The 22124-nt window shown below is 38.5% G+C and overlaps 1 protein-coding gene across 1 annotated transcript in view; it reads right to left on the bottom strand.

Annotated features, from left to right (window-relative positions):
• The window catches only part of LOC140711553 (uncharacterized), a 133286-nt gene that overhangs the window by 60613 nt on the left and 50549 nt on the right, over positions 1-22124 (bottom strand). Inside the window, exon 4 of the mRNA XM_073014901.1 lies at positions 5367-5987. Coding sequence (XP_072871002.1) covers positions 5913-5987 — 75 coding nt within the window. The 3' untranslated portion in view covers positions 5367-5912. The remainder of the gene's footprint in view (positions 1-5366; positions 5988-22124) is intronic.

Here is a 22124-nt window from a genome sequence, read left to right as displayed (position 1 = left end):
TAATTATATCAATAGAAAATAAAGTTGCTAAGTGCATATGTTTTAATGGCTTAGTAGAAGTATTTTCAGAAAAATTTAGCCATTGAAATCTTATGCTCTATCAAGGTATCACATTAATAAAGTATTATTACTTATTTATTATATACAATTATTATTTCAAAATATTATGTGTAATTTAAGATTGTGGTGTTATGTACAAAATTACTCTGAGTTTTATTAATGAAAACATTTTTAATCAGAGTAATTTTATATATTTAGGATTGTGGTGTTACTTATGTACAAATTACTCCAACTATTATTAATGAAAAATATTTTTATTAAAAAATTAGCTGGGCTTGCTGGTATGTGCCTGTAGTCCGAGCTACTAGGGAGGCTAAGGCAGGAGAATTGCTTGAACCCAGAGGCGGAGATTGGAGAGAGCCAAGATCACACACTGCACTCCAGCCTGGATGACAGAGTAAGACTCCATTTCAAAAAACAAAAAAAACAAAAAACTATTTTTCTATAAAAGGGTCTATATTTGAGCATCTGTAACTGACCTTATTTTTCTTACTTTTGAAGAGGAGGCCTCATGTTTGCATTTAAGAATATTTACTGAAGTTCTATATATTTAAGGTATGCAGCACAATGTTTTGAAATCCATGTGCATAGTGAACTCATGGCTGCTGTCAAGATAGTTAATGTGTGCATCTCCTCACAGAGTTACCAATTCTTTGAGTGTGATGAGAACACTTAATGTCTACCCTTTTAGTATATTTCATGTATATAATACAGTAGTATTAATTATAGTCTCCATGCTGCACATTAGAACTTATTCATTCCACATAAATTAAAACTGTAATAAGATATCACCTCCCATCTGTTAGGATGGCTATTACCATAAAGACAAAAGATCACATATTGGGAATGATGTAGAAAATCTTATCCACTATTGATGGGAATGTAAATTGGCACAGCCACTATGGAAAACAGTATTGAGATTCCTCAAAAAATTAAAAATAGAACTATCATATGATCCAACAGTCCCTTTTCTGGGTGTATATCCAAAGAAATGAAATTAGTGTGTTGAAGAGAGATACCTGCACTCTCATATCTATTGCAACAATACTGACAATAGACAAGAAATGGAATCAACCTAAGCACCCAACAATGAATACATGAATTAAGCAATAATGGGATATTAACAATGGAATATTACTCAGCCTTGAAAAAGGAAGAAAATCTTGACACTTGGGATAATGTGGATGAACCTGAAAAACATTCTAAATCAAATAAGCCAGATATGGAAGGAAAGATATAGCATGGTCTTATGTATATGTGGAATAATAATATAACAATAATAATAATAAACCGCAGTGCATTCCTAGGAACAGAGTAGAACGGTGGTTACCAGGGACTGGGGAGAGGGGCAGGGATGAATAGGGGTTGGTATTAGGGAAACTGAGAGTTGTTGGCCAAATGATACATTTTCATTTTTGCACTGGCTTCACAAATTGTGTGACTGGTTTTGCTTATAAGTGTGCTAATGCCATAGAATGTATTTGTTCATCTCATGTATATTTTCATTTCCTTTTGTTGGTATTTTTAAGCTTCTTAGCCATCTCAGCATTACTAATGTGTTTTAGCTAATATTATCTTTCAGATTAATTACTTGAATGAATTGCATTGCCTTATAGAGTAAACAAGTTTAATAATTCGTAAACTTCCTCCAGACTGCTGTGTGCTTTACTGTTTCTAATTGAATCTGTCACTTTTATTTATTTGTTCATGTTTGTAAACACTTCTCCTTCCCAGTGAGTCAAGGAGCTTTCAGTTCATCAACCTGAGCTGAGTGTCACCTAATTCCCAGTTATAAATATGAGCCTGTAGAAGGGTGATACAATTTGGGTGTGTCCCCACCCAAATCTTATCTTGGATTACAGTTGCCGTAATCCCCGTGTGTCATGGGAGGGACCCTGTGAGAGGTATTTGGATCATGGAGGCTGTTACTCTCATGCTGTTCTCATTACAGTGAGTGAGTTCTCACAAGATCTGGTGGTTTTATGAGAGGATTTTCTCCCTTTTGCTCATTCTTCTCTTTCCTGCCACCATGTGAAGAAGGACATATTTGCTTCCCCTTCTGCCATGACTGTAAGTTTCTCAAGACCTCCCCAGCCCTGTAGAACTGTGAGTCAATTGAATCTTTTTCCTTTATAAATTACCCAGTCTCAGGTGTGCCTTTATTAGCAGTATGAGAATGAACTAATACAAAAGTGACACTGGTTCTCCAGGTGCCATCCCCATAAGTGGTTATTGGGTACCCCAAAGAAGTTTACCTCTAAAGTCTGTGGGCCAGGATACTGAGGAGAACTTCCTTAAACGCCACTCAGATACTCATTTTCCTCTGCCTGCGGGAGATACAGTTACGTACCTACTAATGTCAACCAGGCCTCCATGGTTCTTAGGACCCAGCACCATTGTTCCTTCAAATTGTGCAAAGATGTGCCTCAGGCTGGGCCAGCAGCATGGCTCTTTCTGGGGAGCCATGGAAGAAGCACCTGGGGAAAGTTTAACAACCAACTTTCCGGTGTGCTAATAAAAATTCTGATTGATTAGTATTGCTATTATTTTAAGAGAAGGAGAGAGACGCTCTGGCATGTGGTGTAGGATTTTCTTGAATGGGAGGCAGTTTCTGAATCCAAGGTATAATGTTGGAGAGGAAAAGAGATGGCGCTAAGAATGGCTTGGTGGGATAGTCCTCCCATAATCTCATACTCACTTCCAACCCAATACATGCCTAATGAGCCTACAATATAAGAAAATCAAAAGCAAAGGATGTTTGCAGAAAAGCATCCCTGGCCCTTCCTTTTGTCTAGACTGACAAAACCTCCTATAAACCTCCAATTCTAGAGCCTCCCCTGAGGTAGAGGACTGATGGATGGAAGGGGTGGAGGTAGGTGGTGCGATTTCATGGAGAAGTACAGGCCCTGTTGCTCCATGCTGTGGAAGGTGTTGAGGCCAGGTACAGAGGAGGCAATTTGTTCACAGCATGGTGACCTGGTGGCTTTTTGGCAATCCAGCAGAGATGGAGGTGTCAACATGACCACACAATATTCACTCAGCATGAGGTTCATCTATCTCCCAGACATGATTTGGCAGTCTTCTCACTCTTTTCTGTATTCTTTCAAGAAAGAACTGCCACTCTATTGTCTGCATTGCATGATTAACGTCAGATTTTTAAATTAACAATTGCCAATGTCTTCCTTTGTTTGACTACATACCATGTACACATTCTTTTTAGCACATCTCTGGTATTATCCCTCATTAACTCTCTTAGCTTTAACTTATGACATATAACACATCATAGTAACTTCTACTCAGTGTTCTAAGCTGGTATGAAGTTTCTTCATTTAGCAATATGTTAAAGCTTGTGTGTGTGTGTGTGTGTGTGTGTGTGTGTGTGTGTGTTTTAAAAGAACATTAATTAGATGTGACCTACATGATGAGCCTGTGGTCACCTATATGATGGACCTGTGGTCACCTCTATAGCATTTTGCCTCCAGGTAGGGGACTGACTCCTCTAACTGGTCAATCTGGGGAGGGTAAGGGCTCATGGTCAGGTGGCCTCTGTCTTCTGTCTCTTCAGCAGGTCTGTCCAAGGAAAATATAAGTAGCCTTGGCTCTTCCACACTGCAAGTTTTACTATGCAGGCTTTCAGCTGCAGCAACCTCAGTCCAGTGCTGAGACTGGATAGGAGAGTTGATCTAATTCTGGAATTTAGTGAAATTTCACATTAGCTACATCCTGTGATTTAGCTGTTATCAATAGCACAGGTTATATTTTGACCACTTCTTTTCCTTTCTTTCCTTTTCTTTTTTCTTTCCTTTTTTTTCCTTTTCCTTTCTTTATCTTTTCTTGTCTTTTCCTTTCTTTTCTTTCTTTGCTCCTTCCTTCCTTCCTTCCTTGCTTCCTTTCTTCCTTCTCTTTTTTTTTTTGAGACGGAGTCTCGCTTTGTGGCCCAGGCTGGAGTGCAGTGGCCGGATCTCAGCTCACTGCAAGCTCCGCCTTCCGGGTTTATGCCATTCTCCTGCCTCAGCCTCCCGAGTAGCTGGGACTACAGGCGCCCGCCATCTCGCCTGGCTAGTTTTTTGTATTTTTTAGTAGAGACAGGGTTTCACCGTGTTAGCCAGGATGGTCTCGATCTCCTGACCTCGTGATCCGCCCATCTCGGCCTCCCAAAGTGTGCTGGGATTACAGGCTTGAGCCACCGTGCCTGGTCATCTTCTCTAACTTTTTCAGAGCTGTTGGCAAGGGCAAGTAGAAGGGTACTATTCATTGGGATACACATGGGATAATCCAGTGTTTGTTTTGGTTAATATAGTCAGTTGAACTCCCCAACTTCTTTATCACCGAACATTAAAATTGTCTCTATTGGATCAGATCAACTTTCAATCACTTAGCTTGTGTGTGTGTGTGTGTTTCAAGATTATTTAGGTGAGAAGTATAATTTACACGCATCCCAAAAAATCCCTGAGGATACTTCTCAGACTAGGAAATCTTTGAAGATGAAACATGGGATGCTGATCCTTTCTGTACAACTCAGTTATTAAAAAGGTATTCATCCCAATGTCTTGCCTGTGGGTCCTTCCTGCTTGAAAAGACTCTGGCAGAAATGTACAATGACGAACCTGCTATTTGTGGACTGGTAATTGCTAGGTTCAAGTGTACGCAGTGACCCACACATCATCCTTGCAGGGAGTTGCTCTGATACTTAGGGGTTGTCATTATTGCATTTTTTTCACCTCAGTATTTCAGAATCAATCCAAGATTCATCTAAATGCAAAATAGGTGATAATGTTGCAAATGGGCAGAATACTGAAAGGAAATAAAATACAATGACCTTAAGAAAGAATGGGTCCTGAGATAAGCTTTTGATGAATTATAGAGCAGTCTTGGCAGTAATGCCATGATCAATGAATTAATCATTTGTTGCTGCACAGTTACATTGTTTTTAATCTGATAATGGAGGGGATACATTTTCAGTATAATTTATCCTATGTTGAGCATAGATGGGACCTTCAAAAAGTGCTTCTAGGTGAAGAAAAATCACCTCTGAATTGGAAACACATAGAATCTACACTTGTTGAAAGAGAAACTTCAAGTATAAAAAACTTCTCCAAGAGGTAATTTCCACTTCTGCTGATGAAATCAGGGTGCTTTATAATTCAATCAAGAACAGAAGGTTTTCAAACAATGGCTGCAACATTCTTGTATTAGTTTCCCACTTATGTGCAACCAATTACTAGCAACTTATCTTGGCTTACCCAAATATTCTGTTTAGGATCTCTCCAGGATGTAACCCTGACGTCTGCTGGCTGCATACTCACCTGGAGGCTTGATTAGGGAGGGGTCCCGGTCAGTCTCACTCAGGTTGACAGAACTCATCTCCTTGGACAGTGTGACTGAGAATCCCGGCTCTCCCAGGTTGATGGCTGGAGACCGCCCTCAGGTCCTAGAAGACACTCCAGTTCTCTGCCACATGTGCGATCATGACACAGCAGTGTGCTTCTTCCAGATTGGGAACAAAACTCTTATTTACCCGTAAAAGTTCCCAGTTCTCTTTTGAGGACTTTCATCCAGTTTTAAGTAAGATCCAGTCAAGATAATGTCCCTTGTACTTGCCAAAAAAAAAAAAAAATATATATATAGCTTATCTACAGTCTTAGTTGCCTGAAAATCTTATCACTTTTGCCTTAACATGTACTTAATGAAAAAAAGTGAAATATGTGTTCATTTTGCTAAATAACATAACCCAATCAAAGGAGACTGATCCCATCTCGTTTTTCATATCCAGGTGCTTAGAAACAAGTCACAGATTCTGCCCCTCTCCAGAAGCAGAGATGATCCAAGGCTTTAAATCCTTGAGGGACACTTTAGAGTGTGTCTGCCACAACTTTTATTAGTTTATCATATTTGCTGTAATTTTCACATGACAATTTGAAGAGATCCTGGAAAAGGGGAATTAAAGATGAGAGATTAATTCAGTCCACTGCAGAAAAGTGGGAATTTGATTCTAGGAGCATTGTACTTATAACCTGGACAGCTAGATAGTCCTAGATTAGTGGAAATATCCCTCAAGACAGTAACTTCCCTCCATGCTTTCTCTTTCTGCTCACCAAACACCTTTGTACTTTACATTTTGGTCTCCCAAGTGAAATTGCCACCACAAAAGGGTGTTCTGAAAAAAACATACCACCAGTTTTAGCCCTACTTAAATGACTAGATTCTCATTCTGTATGAGTAGACATGGGACTGAGCAAAAAAAAAATAAAAATAAAAATAAATTATCATTCCTGTTTCTCTTCATCCTAAAAATTTTTTAGCAGAAATTTCTTCATTGATTTGCTGCTTGCCTGGAGCTTGTTTCTGTCCCTGTAATGTTGCTCACTGTCTGCAAGGAGATTGAGATCTGTTTTAGCTCCTATGATTCTTCTGCCCTGCAGCCAGGTCAGGGGTATCTTCTCCTAGGATGAATGTCTTCCTCCTTGCTGCCCGTAAGCCCACGACGTTTCTCTGCAGCCAGGAAGCCCTGGGAAGCATACCTGTTAGCTGCCGTGCTCACCCTGGAGCTCAGCCTTGGGCCTCTTTTGTTGACAACTCCACTCCTCCAAGGAGGCCAAAATCTAGTGGGGTCTGAGGACTCACCCTGAGCTGCTGGGATCACAGGAAAGACCCTGCAGCCTTTGCTATGTGATCTGGTCCAGGGACCCTTTGCAGACTCCAAAAAGATAGCCATCCTTCTTTGCCAACTGAGGAGAGCTAACTTTCATTCCATCGAGACATACACAAAATCTGTTCACTGGACAGCTCTGCCTAATGCAACCAGGGGATTTTCTTCTTCAACGTCTCTCTATCTGAAGTGCCACCCTTGTGCATGAGGATGATCATGGTTTTCCTGATAACACTGCTTCAGGACCCAGATTCTTCTGTGATGACAATGGTCCCTCAAAAGAGGCTTTTAGTGATGAAAACAGCTTCCAACACAGAACTATTTCTAGGCTGTGATTAAATGTGGGCATTTGATACAGAGCCAAACACCTGAGGAAGATGAAGTGTCTGGGTCTGGCTTTAGAACTACATGGTGTTAAGACTTAAGGAGAGTGTGTTTCTCTGTCTGGTGTTGGCTTCCCTTTTGGGAAGAAGAGCAGCAAGGTCAGTCTCCCTCCACTCTAGAGAAACTACCATGAGGGTCATGGCACTCTTGAATTGTGAGCTATGGAGATGGGGTGACTCTTCCACGTTGCTACTGAGCATCATGGTCCCCCTTGAGATTCACAAGCATGTCAGGTCCTGAAATCCTACGATGCTGGAGGGGATCCTTCTCCCTTTTGAAACACAAATTCCAAGTGACCAGTCCTCAAAGTAGGTTATGCTTGGGTATAGTTTTAATTTAATCTCATAACACTTAGCATGAGAATTGACATGCCGCATATCTCAAATAATCATCTGAATTCAGGTTTTGTCAAGAATGAAGGATGAAGAAGAAAAATCACCAGAGGATCTTTTGGCTTAAGCTTTTGGCTTAGCTTAGGGAAAAACTAATTGACTAGTAGGTAATTACATACATGACTTTCACTACCAAGACTACTTTTTGTGTGGCTAAAGATTATTTAATTCTCTTTTTCTTTTCTTTCTTTTTCCTTTTTTGAGACAGAATGTCACTCTGTTGCCCAGGCCACAGTGCAGTGGTGGGATCTTAGCTCACTGCAACCTCTGCCTCCCAGATTCAACCAATTCTCCTGACATAGCCTCTCGAGTAGCCGGGGTATGTATGCAATCACCTACAAGTCAATTATTTTTTCCCTAAGCTAAATGGGAATGGCTAACTTTTAACTTGTGGTCATGTTTTCTACCCTATCTTTTATGACACTTCCCCTGTTTGAAGTTAATTTTATATATATATATTTTCTAAAAAACTAGTATATAATGACTTTGGAGCCTGGTACTGAAAGCATTTTCTGGTATAGAAGTTTCTGAGGTTGTTTTCCTCTGACAGAGTCATGCATAATCAACCAAGCGATGTGCCACATTCAAGGAGGCCCAAGTGTCAACCCAGGATAGACAGAAGAATTTATTACATGGAATATAGAGTGAAGCTTAAGCCAAAAGAGCCTCTGGTGATTTTTCTTCTTCATCCTTCATTTTTGACAATTAATTAATCAATGAATGAATATGGATTGAACTGTCATTATTAAATATCTTTTATATTATTTACTTGTGTTGAAGGTTTCATATGCAACAGAAGATATACTGATGGGATATACATATTGATGATTGCAAAATAGTCTCAGAGATAGTGCAATAATGACCACTTCTGCAAATGATTTTTCTTTGATGTACTAGAAACTGTTAACTGTTCTAGATGCTTAGCAAAAATTATCTGAAATTCTCACTGGGGAAACTGAAATGTGGGTAAAGCTAGCCTACTTTAAAAATTAGAAAAGCAAGCCTCAGAGTAAACTTACCCAAATCTCTACATAAATAATGAATAAACAAGAAAGCATTACTATTATGATTATTATAATATTAAATATGAACAGTTAATTGACAAGAGTGTCTTATGTGGGTTGGATTATCTCAGAACGAGAAGAGTACTTGGATTATCTCAGAATGAGAAGAGTACTTGGTGAGTTGCAGTCACAATGGAGGCATAGGATTGAATTAAATGGTTCATTTTTTTTCTGGCTATGACTGATTATTTTACTCCTCAGAATTGAAAATTAGGCTGGCCACGCCTGTAATCCCAGCACTTTGGGAGGTCAAAGCGGATGGATTGCCTGAGGTCAGGAGTTCAAGACCAACCTGGCAAACATGGTGAAACCTTGTCTTTACTAAAAATACAAAAATTAGCCAGGCGTGGTGGTGGGCACAAGTAATCCCGGCTACTTGAGAGGCTGAGTCAGGAGAATTGGTTGAATCTGGGAGGCAGAGGTTGCAGTGAGCTAAGATCCTGCCACTGCACTGCAGCCTGGGCAACAGAGTGACATTGTGTTTCAAAAAAGAAAAAAGAAAGAAAAGAAAAAAGAGAATTAAATAATCTGTAGCCACACAAAAAATAGTCTTGGTAGTGAAAGTCGCGTATGTAATTACCTACAAGTCAATTATTTTTTCCCTAAGCTAAATGGGAATGGCTAACTTTTAACTTGTGGTCATGTTTTCTACCCTATCTTTTATGATACTTCCCCTGTTTGAAGTTAATTATATATATATATATTTTCTAAAAAACTAGTATATAATGAAGAACAGAACCCATTGTAGGTCATTTTCTAAGAGAATAGAGAGTAAATGAGGCAGCTATCCTTTCTAAGCTTCAATCTTCTCATCTGTAGAAAGGAGAAAATAATACTCTATTATTATTTGTAAAGTATTATTTATTAATTTTATTATTTTCTATTATTATTACTATGTAATATAATAACTTCCATGATTTTTGTGAAAATTGATAAAATAATAGTTGTAAAATGCCCAGTAACATTGAGGCACATAGAGAGATAATTAGTACCTATTGCCGTTGGATAGGAAAATTAGCTTTTGGCTAATTGCCATCAAAATCAGCCTTCAAACCAAAAGCCCTTGGGTAGTTTCTTAATTCATTTTCCTGGAGAGATGTACCCCTAAAATAATCCCAGAAATTTCTAAAAGAACCAGCTATACTATCCAGTGAGCCTTTCATCTAGTCCAAATTTCAGCATATTCAAAGTTCTTTGGGGATTTCCAGGTTTATAAACTATTGCTGGTATTGAAAAGTTTTGCTTTTGGTGGTGCTTTTTATAATCAACAAATTTAATGTTATTCACCCTTAGAAGTTCTTGACAAATAATATCCTAAACACACAGTTAAAACATAAGAAAGAACTAAAGCTTTTCATGAGCTCTAAAGACCTAACCAAAACTTAAACTTCCTTTATATTCTGACTCCCACAACATCTTTTCAGACTGTAAATAATTATCACCTCATTGAGGAAGAAAATAGAATAAAATCTTTGCATTCTAGCATCTCTTCCTACTTATACCTTAAGAATGAAATGTTGGATCCTGGTTATGACTTTAGGACAGAAAGCTTTGGTACTGACCCAGACTGATATGGTTCTCAATCAAATGCAATTTGTTTCCTGTACTACATCAAATTCATGCTGCCTACCTGTTCACTTTGGATTTAGAGAGCAAATTGAGAAAGTAAACAGTGTGTGGAATGTTTAAGACGTAAATTATTCTAAAGGATGAATCACAAAGATGCAAAATGGTACAATCAACTTAGAAGACAATTTTCCAGTTTCTTACAAAACTAGATGTGGTCATACTATATGATATAGAGATTATGCTTCTACATCTTTATATGACAGATTTGAAAATTTATATCCACACAAAAATGAACAAATGAATATTAACAGCAGCTTTATTCATAATTGCCCCCAAATTGGAAGTAATCAAGGTATTCTTCATTAGGTGAATAAAATGCAGTAGAACCAAACAATGGAACATTTTCCCGTGGTAAAATAATGAGCTGTCTATCTATGCAATGATGTGGATGTACTTTAAACACATATTGCAAGTGAAACACTGGCCAATTTGAAAAGGCTACTTACTAAATAATTCCATATATATGACATTCTAGAAAGGCAAAACTATAGATATGGTAAATAGATTAGTGGGTACCAGGAGTTTGAGGCTGAGCCAGAGTTGATGAGGTAAAGCCCACTGGATTTTTGATGCAGTGAAAGTTTGCATATATGGCAGTGAGTTAATAATGCTATGTTTGTATCATATATAGTACTTGATAGCACAAAGAGCAACCTTAATCTATGCAAGTTTTTAAAAAAATCATTTGGGAGGTCAGGGGATCCCAGGATGAAATGTAGATTGTGACAAAAGAATCTCTGTACACATGTATGGAACAACCTCACTGATTGGCATGGTGGGGAAAGTGTTGACCTAACCCACATTGGTAATTAGTGGAATCTATAAGATTAAAGGCAGTGGAAACTGCACGTAAGCTCTGTACTCTAGTTGATAAGGTTGATATGCACAGGTTAACAATTGTGAAACCACTGTACATACATACTGGAATGGAACAATTACAAAAATGGGTGCCAGATGGTAGGAACCGGTTTTCTAATGTTGAATTGGAAGTTTATAGAAAAGCAAAGAGAGAAGGCATGAATGATCCATGTGGTAATGAATTAGAGTTGGAGACATCAATATGAGCTCATGTTTAGCTATGTGTGTGTGCACATAGATGCATACATAGAAGGATATTTATAGATATATGAATATGCACAGTTTAGAATACACATATATTTCCGTATTCTATCAACTGAGAGGGTCTAGAAGCAATGACACTCCAGTAGCAAAAACCACACTTATCACCCAGATTTTGTTTTCTAATTCTATTATGAGATAAAAAGATGCAGCATAGTTGAAAAATTTGCTGGTTCTAAGAATGGTGCAGGGAACAGGCTAGATGATCCTGGAGCTTCATATAGTGCCATGAAGTGAAGAAATGTTTTTAAAAGTCCACAGTCATGAGGGTATGTCAAGGAGACACATGAGACAACTGAAAGAGCTCCAAATAGCTGAAGCTGAAGCAATTAAAGCAACAAAACTAATAAGGAAGTATTAAAACCCATAATATAAGTTAAGTATCCATGATTCCATACTGATATAAATTAATGACTGTATAAGAAAGCAGAATTGGAGAATACAAAAACTTTTTTGGAGAAAAATTCTGCATAATTTATGTAGACATTTCAGTCTCAGGGAGATAGAATATAACTCCACACTTCTTAAGTGTGGGATGTGCACAGGGCATTCTTTCCAAAGGGTACTGTACAGAAAGTAAGGAAGAGTAATTTTACAGTAGAGGAACCTAACACACACTATCTCAGGAAGATGATCAAGATGAACAACAGTGGTGAGTTGATTTGATTTGACCATGTCCCCACTCAAATCTTATCTCGAATTCCCACGTGTTGTGGGAAAGACCTGCTGGGAGGTAATTGAATCATGGGGGCAGGTCTTTCCCATGCTGTCCTCATGATAGTGAGTAAGTCTTACAGGATCTGATGGTTATTTCAAGGGGGAGTTCTCCTGTACAGGCTCTCCTTGCCTGCTGCCATCCATTAAGATGTGACTTGCTTTACTTTGCCTTCCACCATGATTGTGAGGCTTCCCCACCCACATAGAACTGCAAGTCCAAATAAACCTCTTTCTTTTGTAAACTACCCAGTCTCAGATATGTCTTTATCAGCAGCATGAAAATGGACTAATACATAAGTCATGGTCAGAGTACGTACTCTTGATGTGATGTGATGGAAATGGCTGAGCCACTGTCATTTTCAGGCACAGCAAAGAGGAGCCTAAAGAGAAATAGTGACTGAAGGCATGTGGTGTTCTGAATGGGATCATGGGTCAGAAAAAGAATAGTAGGTAAAAACCAAGGAAATCCAAATAATATATATACTTAGTTAATAAAAATTAATAAATTTTTAATCATATTAATTAAGTAAACAATATCAAGTAATTTTGACAATTGTACTTTACCAATATAAGATGTTAATAATAGGAGAGATTGGGTGCGTATGGAAACTCTGTGTACTATCCTCACATATTTTCTGTAAATTCAAATATATTTTTAAAAAAGTTCACTAACTTTTTTGCAAACTTGTATAAGGCATTGCTTTTTTAAAAAATAAAATTATAGGCCAGGTGTGGTGGCTTATGCCTATAATCCCAGCACTTTGGGAGGCCAAAGTGGGCAGATCACAAGGTCAGGAGATTAAGACCATCCTGGCTAACATGGTGAAACTCCATCTCTACTAAAAATACAAAAATTAGCCGGGCACGGTGGCAGGCATCTGTAGTCCCAGCTACTCGGGAGACTGAGGCAGGAGAATGGTGTGAACCCGCGAGGCTGAGCTTGCACTGAGCCAAGATTGCACCACTGCCCTCCAGCCTGGGCAACAAAGTGAGACTCCGTCTCAAAATAAAATAAAATAAAATAAATAAAATTATAATTATTCCTTGCTCAAAATCATTTGGATTTTTTATATTAGATTTGTGTTTTGTGACCTTGCTATATTTACTTATTAGTTCCAGAGATTGTTAAATATTTTTAGCTTCTTTGATATAGATTCTTTGAGATTTCCCCTGTAGATAATCAGGTCATCTTTGAATAAAAACAGCCGTATTTCTTCCTTTGCAATCTATACACCTTTTATTTCTTTTTTGTGTCTCGTTGCACTAGCAAGACTTCTCTTATTGGATAGCAGTAGTGATAGAGCACTTTGCTTTGTTTCCAATCTCAGGGAAAATGTCCAGTTTTTTACTATCAAGTATTATGTTACTTGATTTTTTGTAGGTTTTTAAAAATTTTTACTTATGCATTTATTTATTTATTTTTTAAATCAAGTTGTGAAAACTCCCGTGTTATGAAGTCAGCTGACAGTTTTATCACATGTGGGCACCGTATTTGTTATCTGCTTTTCCTGCATCAATTGATAGAGTCATTGTAAAATGTTCGTTAACCTACTTATAGATGGATTACATTGACTAATTTCTGAATGTTAAATTAGACTTGCATAACTGAAAAAAAAATCTCTCTTGGTTATGATATATAGTACTTTATATATATTGTTGGATAAAATGTGATAATATTTTTTGACAATTATTATGTCTACATTCACGAGAGATATTGGTCTGTAGTTTTCCTTTTCATTTTACAAGACATTTTTCTTTTAATGTCTTTATCTTATTTTGTTAGAGTAATGCTGGACTTTGTGAACTAGGAAATGTTTCTTCTGTTTTTATTTTTGGGTAGAAAGTGTGCAAAATGTGTATTATTTCACCTAGTCCAAAGGCAGAAGCAGCCATCTGAGGTACTTGAAACTTTTAATGAGATTCATTATATATTTTTAGTTATAACAGATTCTTTCATAATAGACAAGCGTTAGCCTCAGGTCTCATAGTTTTCTGAAAGGTTTTCAGATTGCTAAAATTAGAAAACCAGTGTCATTTCCCTGCAGGTTTTAGAAATATGTTTGTCACAGGGAAAAATTACTCAGGTTAATGTAATCTACATTCTGTAGTTTGGCACAGAAAGAATAAAGACAGGACCTCTGCCCAGCAAAGTCACAATAGAGTGAATTTTCCTCCTGATTTTCCCTGTAGAGTCTCATCCTCTATTGTCTAACCAGCTTTTCCAGTTTTGCATTTTTCCTAGATCTTTTATTTTTTAAGTAACATGATTAATCACTGCATGAAAACAAGCTATGATGCTTGAGTCAGCCTCCCATGCCCAGCATCCAGCTCCTTTCTAGTTTTTACCTGCCCATGTAAATAGACTTATATTTCTACAGTGATACTAAACATTTTCTAAATAAACAAGTCCTCTAAGTTTTGCTTGCTTTTTTGTTAAAAATCAATTGGAAATATTTAATCAAATATTAAATGAAAAGTAAATTAAAAGATAAGCTTTTAAACCTTTGAATGAGTTCCAGTACTCGCACACAGAAAGCATTTATCCCTACAAAAACATGGAGAAAACAAAGATATACAATAGGCATTCAAGTGCACATAGTGTTTAAATTAATAATTGCACTTTGGAATACCTCTTCTCATCAGAAGAATATTTTGGTGGAGTTTACTGTTTTAATTTGATATACTCAGTGCCACAACAGAGCAATACTGAGATACCTGTGAATTTTTGGCATCTAAACTTGGCAAAAGTTTTAGAAGCATCATAAAGATAAAGAAAAGTACTCTGGATAACTGAACGGTGCCAGTACATAAGAAATATTTACACATTTTATTTTAGAACTAATACACAAAATATTTTAGAACTGAGACTCTCTATTTAGCAGATTTTGCTCTCAGGTTAGCAGGTACTACAGCGCTTAGAGAAATAATATTTTCCCTATTAAAAGTATTATGATATATAGAAAAGGGTCAATCAAATTGTCAATAATTTCAAATACATTGACTATAACCTGCAATTTAGAAAATTAAAACTAATATGACCATATTTGCTTTATCTCTCTCTTTCTCTATCTCTGTTTCTCACCCTCTCCCTCATGTATCATAAAGAAGAACTGTTGATGTCAACCAAAAATGTTATTTGTTTGAAAGTATGTTTCTGTTTTGGTAGAGGTATTAGCAGACCAGTCCCAGTATCTGGTCCAGGAGGGTGGGTTAGGTACTGCTGTTGGGGCTGGGAAGAGAAACTATAGCTCTTCTCTTGGGTGCACTATCGTTTTGAGTCTGAAAATAGACAATACAGACTAAGAGAGAAGAAGATTATTTACTGCAAGATGGGGGATGTGATCAGATATTACATCCCTTCATGTGAGGTAAGCAGACCTTGTAGAAACAAATAACTTTATGATTTCATCAGCTACACAATCAGAAACAATATTGGTTAACTGAAGGGAGGTTCACACCCACTTCCTGTTTCTACCTGTTGTCACACAAATACATTCCTTTACCACCCTCTTCTCATCCTTACTTCTTTGAGAAGACAGAAGATGGGGGTCACACTTCTTTCAGGAGCACTACAATTTAGCAAGAGGATAAAACATGGTAACTAAAAATTTAGAAATACAGGCCTGGCACAGTGGCTCATGCCTGTATCCAGCACTTTGGGAGGCCAAGGTGAGCGGATCACTTGAATCCAGGAATTCCAGACCAGTCTGGCCAACATGGTGAAACCTTGCCACTACTAAAAGTACAAAAAATCAGCTGGATGTGGTGACGCACACCTGTAGTCCCAGCTACTCAGGAGGCTGTGGCAGGAGAATCACTTGAACTCAGGAGGCAGAGGTTGCAGTGAGCCGGGATTGCTCCACTGCACTCCAGTCTGGGCAACAAGGCAAGACTGTCACAAAAAAAAAAAAAAAAAAAAAAAAGAAAAAAGAAACAAAAAGAGACATTTACTCAAATAGAGGTGGCATTTAATAATTGTATTATACTACAAACTCCTTGAATATCTTCATTGCCTTCTGTCTACTCTCCAGAGTAAGTGGAGGCTGGGTGATGACAGCAATAGTAATGTTCTTTAAAATAAGCAAAATTGATAGTAATTATTAGAATAAAGCCTATTCCATCTCCTTATCTCACTAGTTAAGTATTTACTCCAAAGGATTTACTCCAAAAGGTAAATGGTATGAATATCCAACCACATTCTAATGCCAGATAATTCAGAATCACCCTTTACACACCCTTATTCTTGTTCTCTGCTGATTTTATTTTCTGACTACATCCTGAATGTGCTAACTTTTCTCCAACACTTCCAGCATCACACTAGTGCAAGCCACCATCAGCTCTCACCTAGACTAATGCAGTTCTTCCTGTCTCCATGAGTCTCTTCTCCAATGGCTGTATTGCAAATAACAATCAACATAGCATTTAAAAGCAAAACAACAGCAGCAAACAAATGGTAAGCAAACAATCCACCTAATCATTCCCTCTCTTAATTATTTTGAAGTGGCTTATTCAGAAAATAAAATCCAAATCAGTTGTATGATCTAACTGTCCTGTTAGTGGCATGTATCTACTGCTTCAGGCTTAGTGTCCACCACTCAGTCAGTTGCTCTGTATACACTGGGTTCCCCCTTTTTTCTATTTTCTGAAACTCCAACACCACCTCCCATTTCTCAGTACCTTCATACCTTCCCTCTATCTGGATTGTTCTCTGCCATGCTTCCTCTAGCTACCTCCTCCTCATCCTTCATGCATTAACTAACTGTCATTTCCCTCATTTTCCTACTCTTGAGTTTCCCCAGATCAGAACTGATTCTAGTAAAATTTCCTATTTCTCCCTTGCCAAAATTTGCTATTTCTCCTTTGCCAAATTTATTGTAATTTTAGTTAGATTCACTTTGTTATTCTGTGTTTCATATCTGTCTTGCCTCCAGACCATAATAAGCTGTATGGCAGCATGAGAGAGATTATGCAAGCTTTGGTGACTAAAAATCCCTGAACCAGATGAAATCATCAAGATTATCATTTGGAAAAGGAAAACCTGAGTGTTTCAAGTGTTGACAAAAGCCATGTCCACTCACATCCATGGGAGCCTCTTCTTTCTTATTGGTTTCATCACTTCCTATAATTCATCTCTCTCAGCTTCTCCAGAGCCTGACATAAGCTGATAGAGTCATGAATTTAATAAACTAGAATAATGTGACTCTGTAGCTTGCAAGAAAACCTACCATCCAGAAGATGAGGATTGTATTCCCAGTTTTGCTATTAATTTTCTCTATGAACCTAAGCAAAGCACAAAACATTTCCATGTACAACTTCATTGCTTCAGCAAAACACCGAATTGGTTCCTTAGAGAAATAAAACATTGCAATTCATCGTGTTTTTTAAAAAAATTAGATTGAAATGCTAAGCAATTACTTTCTTATGATGTAATATTGATCACAATGCAGCTATCTTATTGATTCAACAACATATTAATTATTGATGGAAATTGTCTGCCTGGTATTCTAATTCAATTAAATGTTACTGTCATCATCATCGTGGTAATGCTGCATTCATCATCAGAACTGTTCACTGCTAGGTAATTCGAATTCCTCCCCCGCTCCCCGCCCGCCCAGTGTTGCTCTGTGAGTGGATTGCTTCACATCTTAAAACAAACCAGGCTTGATTTTATTAAAGCCACACACTTCAATGCTTCACTAGATTTCTCCCAGAATGTGACATACAGAGTAACTATTAAGGTATCTTCTTCCAAACATATGAAGAAAAAACTTTACAAATTTTTTTTTTTTTTTTGGTCAAGATAAACATTCTACCTCCCCTAAGTTTCTACAGGCACACATCTCTTTGGGATTTAACAGAGCATCACCACTTAGCCAAGCAAACTGCATGCTAAATAGATGCAGCTGAATAAATTGGACCACTTGATTTTTTTTGGTTTGGTATTTTCTCATGTATCCAACTCTGTTAACAGAAAATACAGTGCTACAAAATCATTGCTATGATATAAGAAAGCAAAAAAATCCAATGACTGCATAGGTATATAACTAAATTTATGGTTAAAAAAATACTTTTTTTTGAGTTGAACTTTCTCATGCACCATTACAATGGACTTATTTAATGTACAGAAGATTAGGTTTATTCTTGTGGAGTTTGAAAACACTGGAACCTATTTACAAAAATTATAGAAAGCCACATATTGGTTTAATAAACAGAGGGTCTCTAATGACTGGGATGGTCCAAGAATGAGGTGGTCTGGCTTGTGTCCTAGTAAATTAGCGGTCAGTGAGAGTACTGGCCTGATGACCTCTGTCAGATAAAACTCCCAGATGAAGTAGAAGGTTGTACAGAGGACATCTGATAGCATCTCTACCTTCAAGGTTTCCAATGTTGGTCATAGTCATAAGTTCTCCCTTCAGACAACACTCACAGCCAAATTTCATCCTTGACTATTATTATGTTAGTCATCCACTGGAGAGTTCTGGTTCAGGGTCTCCTATGAGGTTATAGTCAGATGGTGCCTGGAGCTTCAGGCATCTGAAGGCTTAAATAAGGTGGTGGGTCCACTTAAATGGGGATTTCTTGGATGGCTAGCAAACTGGTGCTGGCTAATGGCCAGGAGACTCAGCTCCTCTCCCTGTGTGCTTCTTCACAGGAACACTTGAGTGTCCTTGTGGTCCTCATCCCTAAGGTGAATAATTCAAAATAGCAAGGCAGAAGCTACAAAGACTGTCTTTGTAACAGTCTTAGCCATGTATTGCCACTCGAATAGAAGTAGAAGGGAACTAAACAATGGCATGAATATTAGTGGGCAGGCGCACTGGAAGACATTGGAGACCAGCTATTATAGTCCACCTCCTTCCCCTGTCGTCTCATATGTATTTCATATGCAACGTATGCTTGTGCTTTGTTGGGAGACAATTCCTCATGAGTCTCATATTTCTCCATGTCTTGTAAGCAGAGAGTGCCTATTGTTTCACATTCTGTTTTCAAAGATGGTTGTATAATGAACAGCTCTGGAAGATTCAATTTCTCCCTCGAGAAGAGAAGACGGGTCTTATAGCCGTAAATAGAATATGTCCCTCAGTAGCAAAGCAGAAGCAAGCTTACTATGCAGTGCAATACAGGATAACATCTTTCTCCAGACTAAGGACAGGCAAGCTTGTTGTTGCAAAACACTTGGGGTTTCTCAGTTCAGTATTCCTTTCCTGTAATGCAATCCACTCTGTGTACAGGTATCTATCCAGGTCTCACTGCATTGTCCTCACGGTACTTGGGAGACAGGGGAACTGACATGTGATGTTCATACTGACTGCTATTCCCAGAGTAACAAAAAAATTCATTTTCTTCGACCAGGAGACATCATGTTTTCTACCAGCATTCTTGAAACTATGGCAAGCTAAGTAGTTACCAGGTAAATGTGGTAACACATCAGACCCTTCTCAGCTCTTGACACTGTCTTCCAAGAAGACGTCCATCCCCCACCCAAGTCTCACCCCATTGTAGCATCAGCTTGAAGCCTAGATCTTAACATTCCAATCAGGTCCATTTCAGAAAGTGGCTCTTCCCATGCAGCTCTGTGAGGATAGCGCCTTGAGTGTATCAGCTTTTTCAAATCTGAATGCCTGTAAACCAGAGAGGCAAGTTATCCACTTTCCATGTGCCTAACACATAGTGGTGAGACTTGTGTAGAATAACTGCTACAGCACTTTGGGAGGCCGAGGTGGGTGGATCACGAGGTCAGGAGTTTGAGACCAGCCTGGTCAATATGGCACAGGCCTGTAGTCCCAGCTACTGGGGATGCTGAGGCAGAAGAATTACTTGAACCCAGGAGGCGAAGGTTGCAGTGAGCCGAGATTGTGCCACTGTACTCTAGCCTGGGTGACAGAGTGAGATTCTGTCTCAAAGTAAATAAGTAAATAAATAAATAAAATAATAACTGCTACAGACCCTTCTATCCTCAAAGGGGGAATAGAAAGCACACTTAAGTCACTTCTCCATAGTAATTCTAAAATCCATTTGGACACATCAGGCCAGTTTCTTGAGGAGGGCTCAGCATCACTGCCTGAGATCTTGGCTCCAAACTTTGGGCTTTCGGTTCCGACTTCTGTGTCATTCTACCTTTCGGATAAAAAGGTGGCTCGTGTTTGCATCTAAGTAGTTTTCTTTTTCAGTTTGCTTTCTGCTCATAATAGTTGAGAAGCCCGAGGCCTCTTTGCATTTTTACTGACTCCTTCCCTTTTCATCCAGTTTGGTGGTGTTTCATCTATTACAATTATATAAAATGTGTGTCTTTTGTAAATTTTGCAAGGATTCACTCCATTGGAAATTAGACACACACAAATTTCATCAAGATCATCCTTTTACCTTTTGTTGCCCATGAGGCCTTTGAAGCACAATGCTCTTAAGGTTCTTAGGAGTAATTTTTTAATAATAAAATGTGTGGTGCATACCGGTTGCATCCTGGGAAGGGCACTGATCTGTTTGAGGCTCCGTCTTACATGCTTCTGATATCATCACAAACAGGCTTCACAGTCACACCTTTGACCTCAGCTGTGAACCAGTTTTGACTCACAGTGTTCTGAACTTGATCTTCATCTGGAAGCCTTGTCTTTAAGATCTTTTACTATTTAGAGGCCGGAAATGATAAACAGTTTTTAGTTTTGAACCCCAAAAAACCCTGGTTCCTTTATATAGAACAACTTTTTTTTAATAATGTTTCTCTTTGTCTCTCACATTTTGCTATGGGTGCCAGAGAACGCAAGACAGTGCCTTCAACACATTACCTAGAAACCTGTTTGATGGATCCTCTAGGTGATCAGGTACATTTTTTCCCTATATTTCATCTTACATAGGAAAGAGTGTTGTTCTACTCTATACCACTTCATAATTTTATAAAGGGGCCCTCTTTCCCCCATTTTCCTCAAATGAATGCTAAGCACTCACTGCAGCCTACGTGGAGGGCATCAGGCTTCTGCCAACACTCTCTTCAAGCGCTGTAGGATTTCACTAACACGCTTCCCAGGCCCTTCTCTAGCTTCTGCTCATGGCAGGGACCCAATGCCCATCCCATGTCTTTCAGAATTTCTGTTATTGCAGCAATCAGAGTTGGCCCTGTGTTATCAATTCCATTCTATGGAAGTGTGGCTATATCATAAAATGCATGGCAGCTTCCATCTTGTTTTCTTAAATCACTTTCCCCGCGGTAAATGAGACACTATTCCTTAAGGATACTCAAACGGCCTCCTGGACAGGTCACATGGAGAGCAATGGAGCTCCACAGGATGGTCCCCAGGATGGCTCACAGGATGGCCTTCATTTTTATGTACCAAAATCTGTACTAGTTCCCTATTTTTGTGTAACTAAATATCCCAAAATTCTTGTTTAGAATAACAATAATCATTCCTTATCTCTCATGTTTTCTGTGGGTCAATAATTTAGGAGCAGCCTGGTAGGAAAGTTCTGGCTCAAGGTCTTTCATGAAGCTGCACTCAGGTGCTGGCTGGGGCCAAAGTCGTGTGCAGGTTTGGCTGGTGCTGGGGGAACCTCCTCCAAGGCGTGTTCCTGACATTGCAGTAAAATAGGTATGGCGATTGAGCACGGACCTGCATTTCTCTCCGTGTGGGCCTCTCCACGAGGGTGTTTAAATACACTTACAGAACGGTGTCTAGTTTACCACACAGAAAGTGATTTAAGAAAACAAGATGGAAGCTGCCATGCTTTTAAAGATAGAGCCACAGGTCCATAGAATTTAATTGATAACACAGGGCTAACTCTGATTAAATGTGAAGATGGACTGCACGCAGGCATGCAGACTGCAAATGGCAGTGAGGGCCACTGGAGAGCTGCTTGCAAGCTTACCACCACTGTAGCCAGTTGTGAAAAGTTCTACATAATTAGTAAAGAAGCAAGAGGTCAGAAAAATCCATTGATGTACTGGGTGGTGTTACTCAGAGTAATATGGTCAGACTCCAGTGTTTGTGGGAGATTTAAGTGTGAAAACAAGGAATACTTCAAAATTGTGTTACTAAATTGGGATGTAGGTGTCTATGCATCTGTGTGTCTGTGTGTCTGTGTATCTATGCGTCTGTGTGTCTGTGTGTCTGTGTATCT

The sequence above is a fragment of the Chlorocebus sabaeus genome, chromosome 4, assembly GCF_047675955.1.
Source record: "Chlorocebus sabaeus isolate Y175 chromosome 4, mChlSab1.0.hap1, whole genome shotgun sequence".
Taxonomy (NCBI): Eukaryota; Metazoa; Chordata; class Mammalia; order Primates; family Cercopithecidae; genus Chlorocebus; species Chlorocebus sabaeus.
This window is presented reverse-complemented; position numbering and strand designations above follow the sequence as displayed.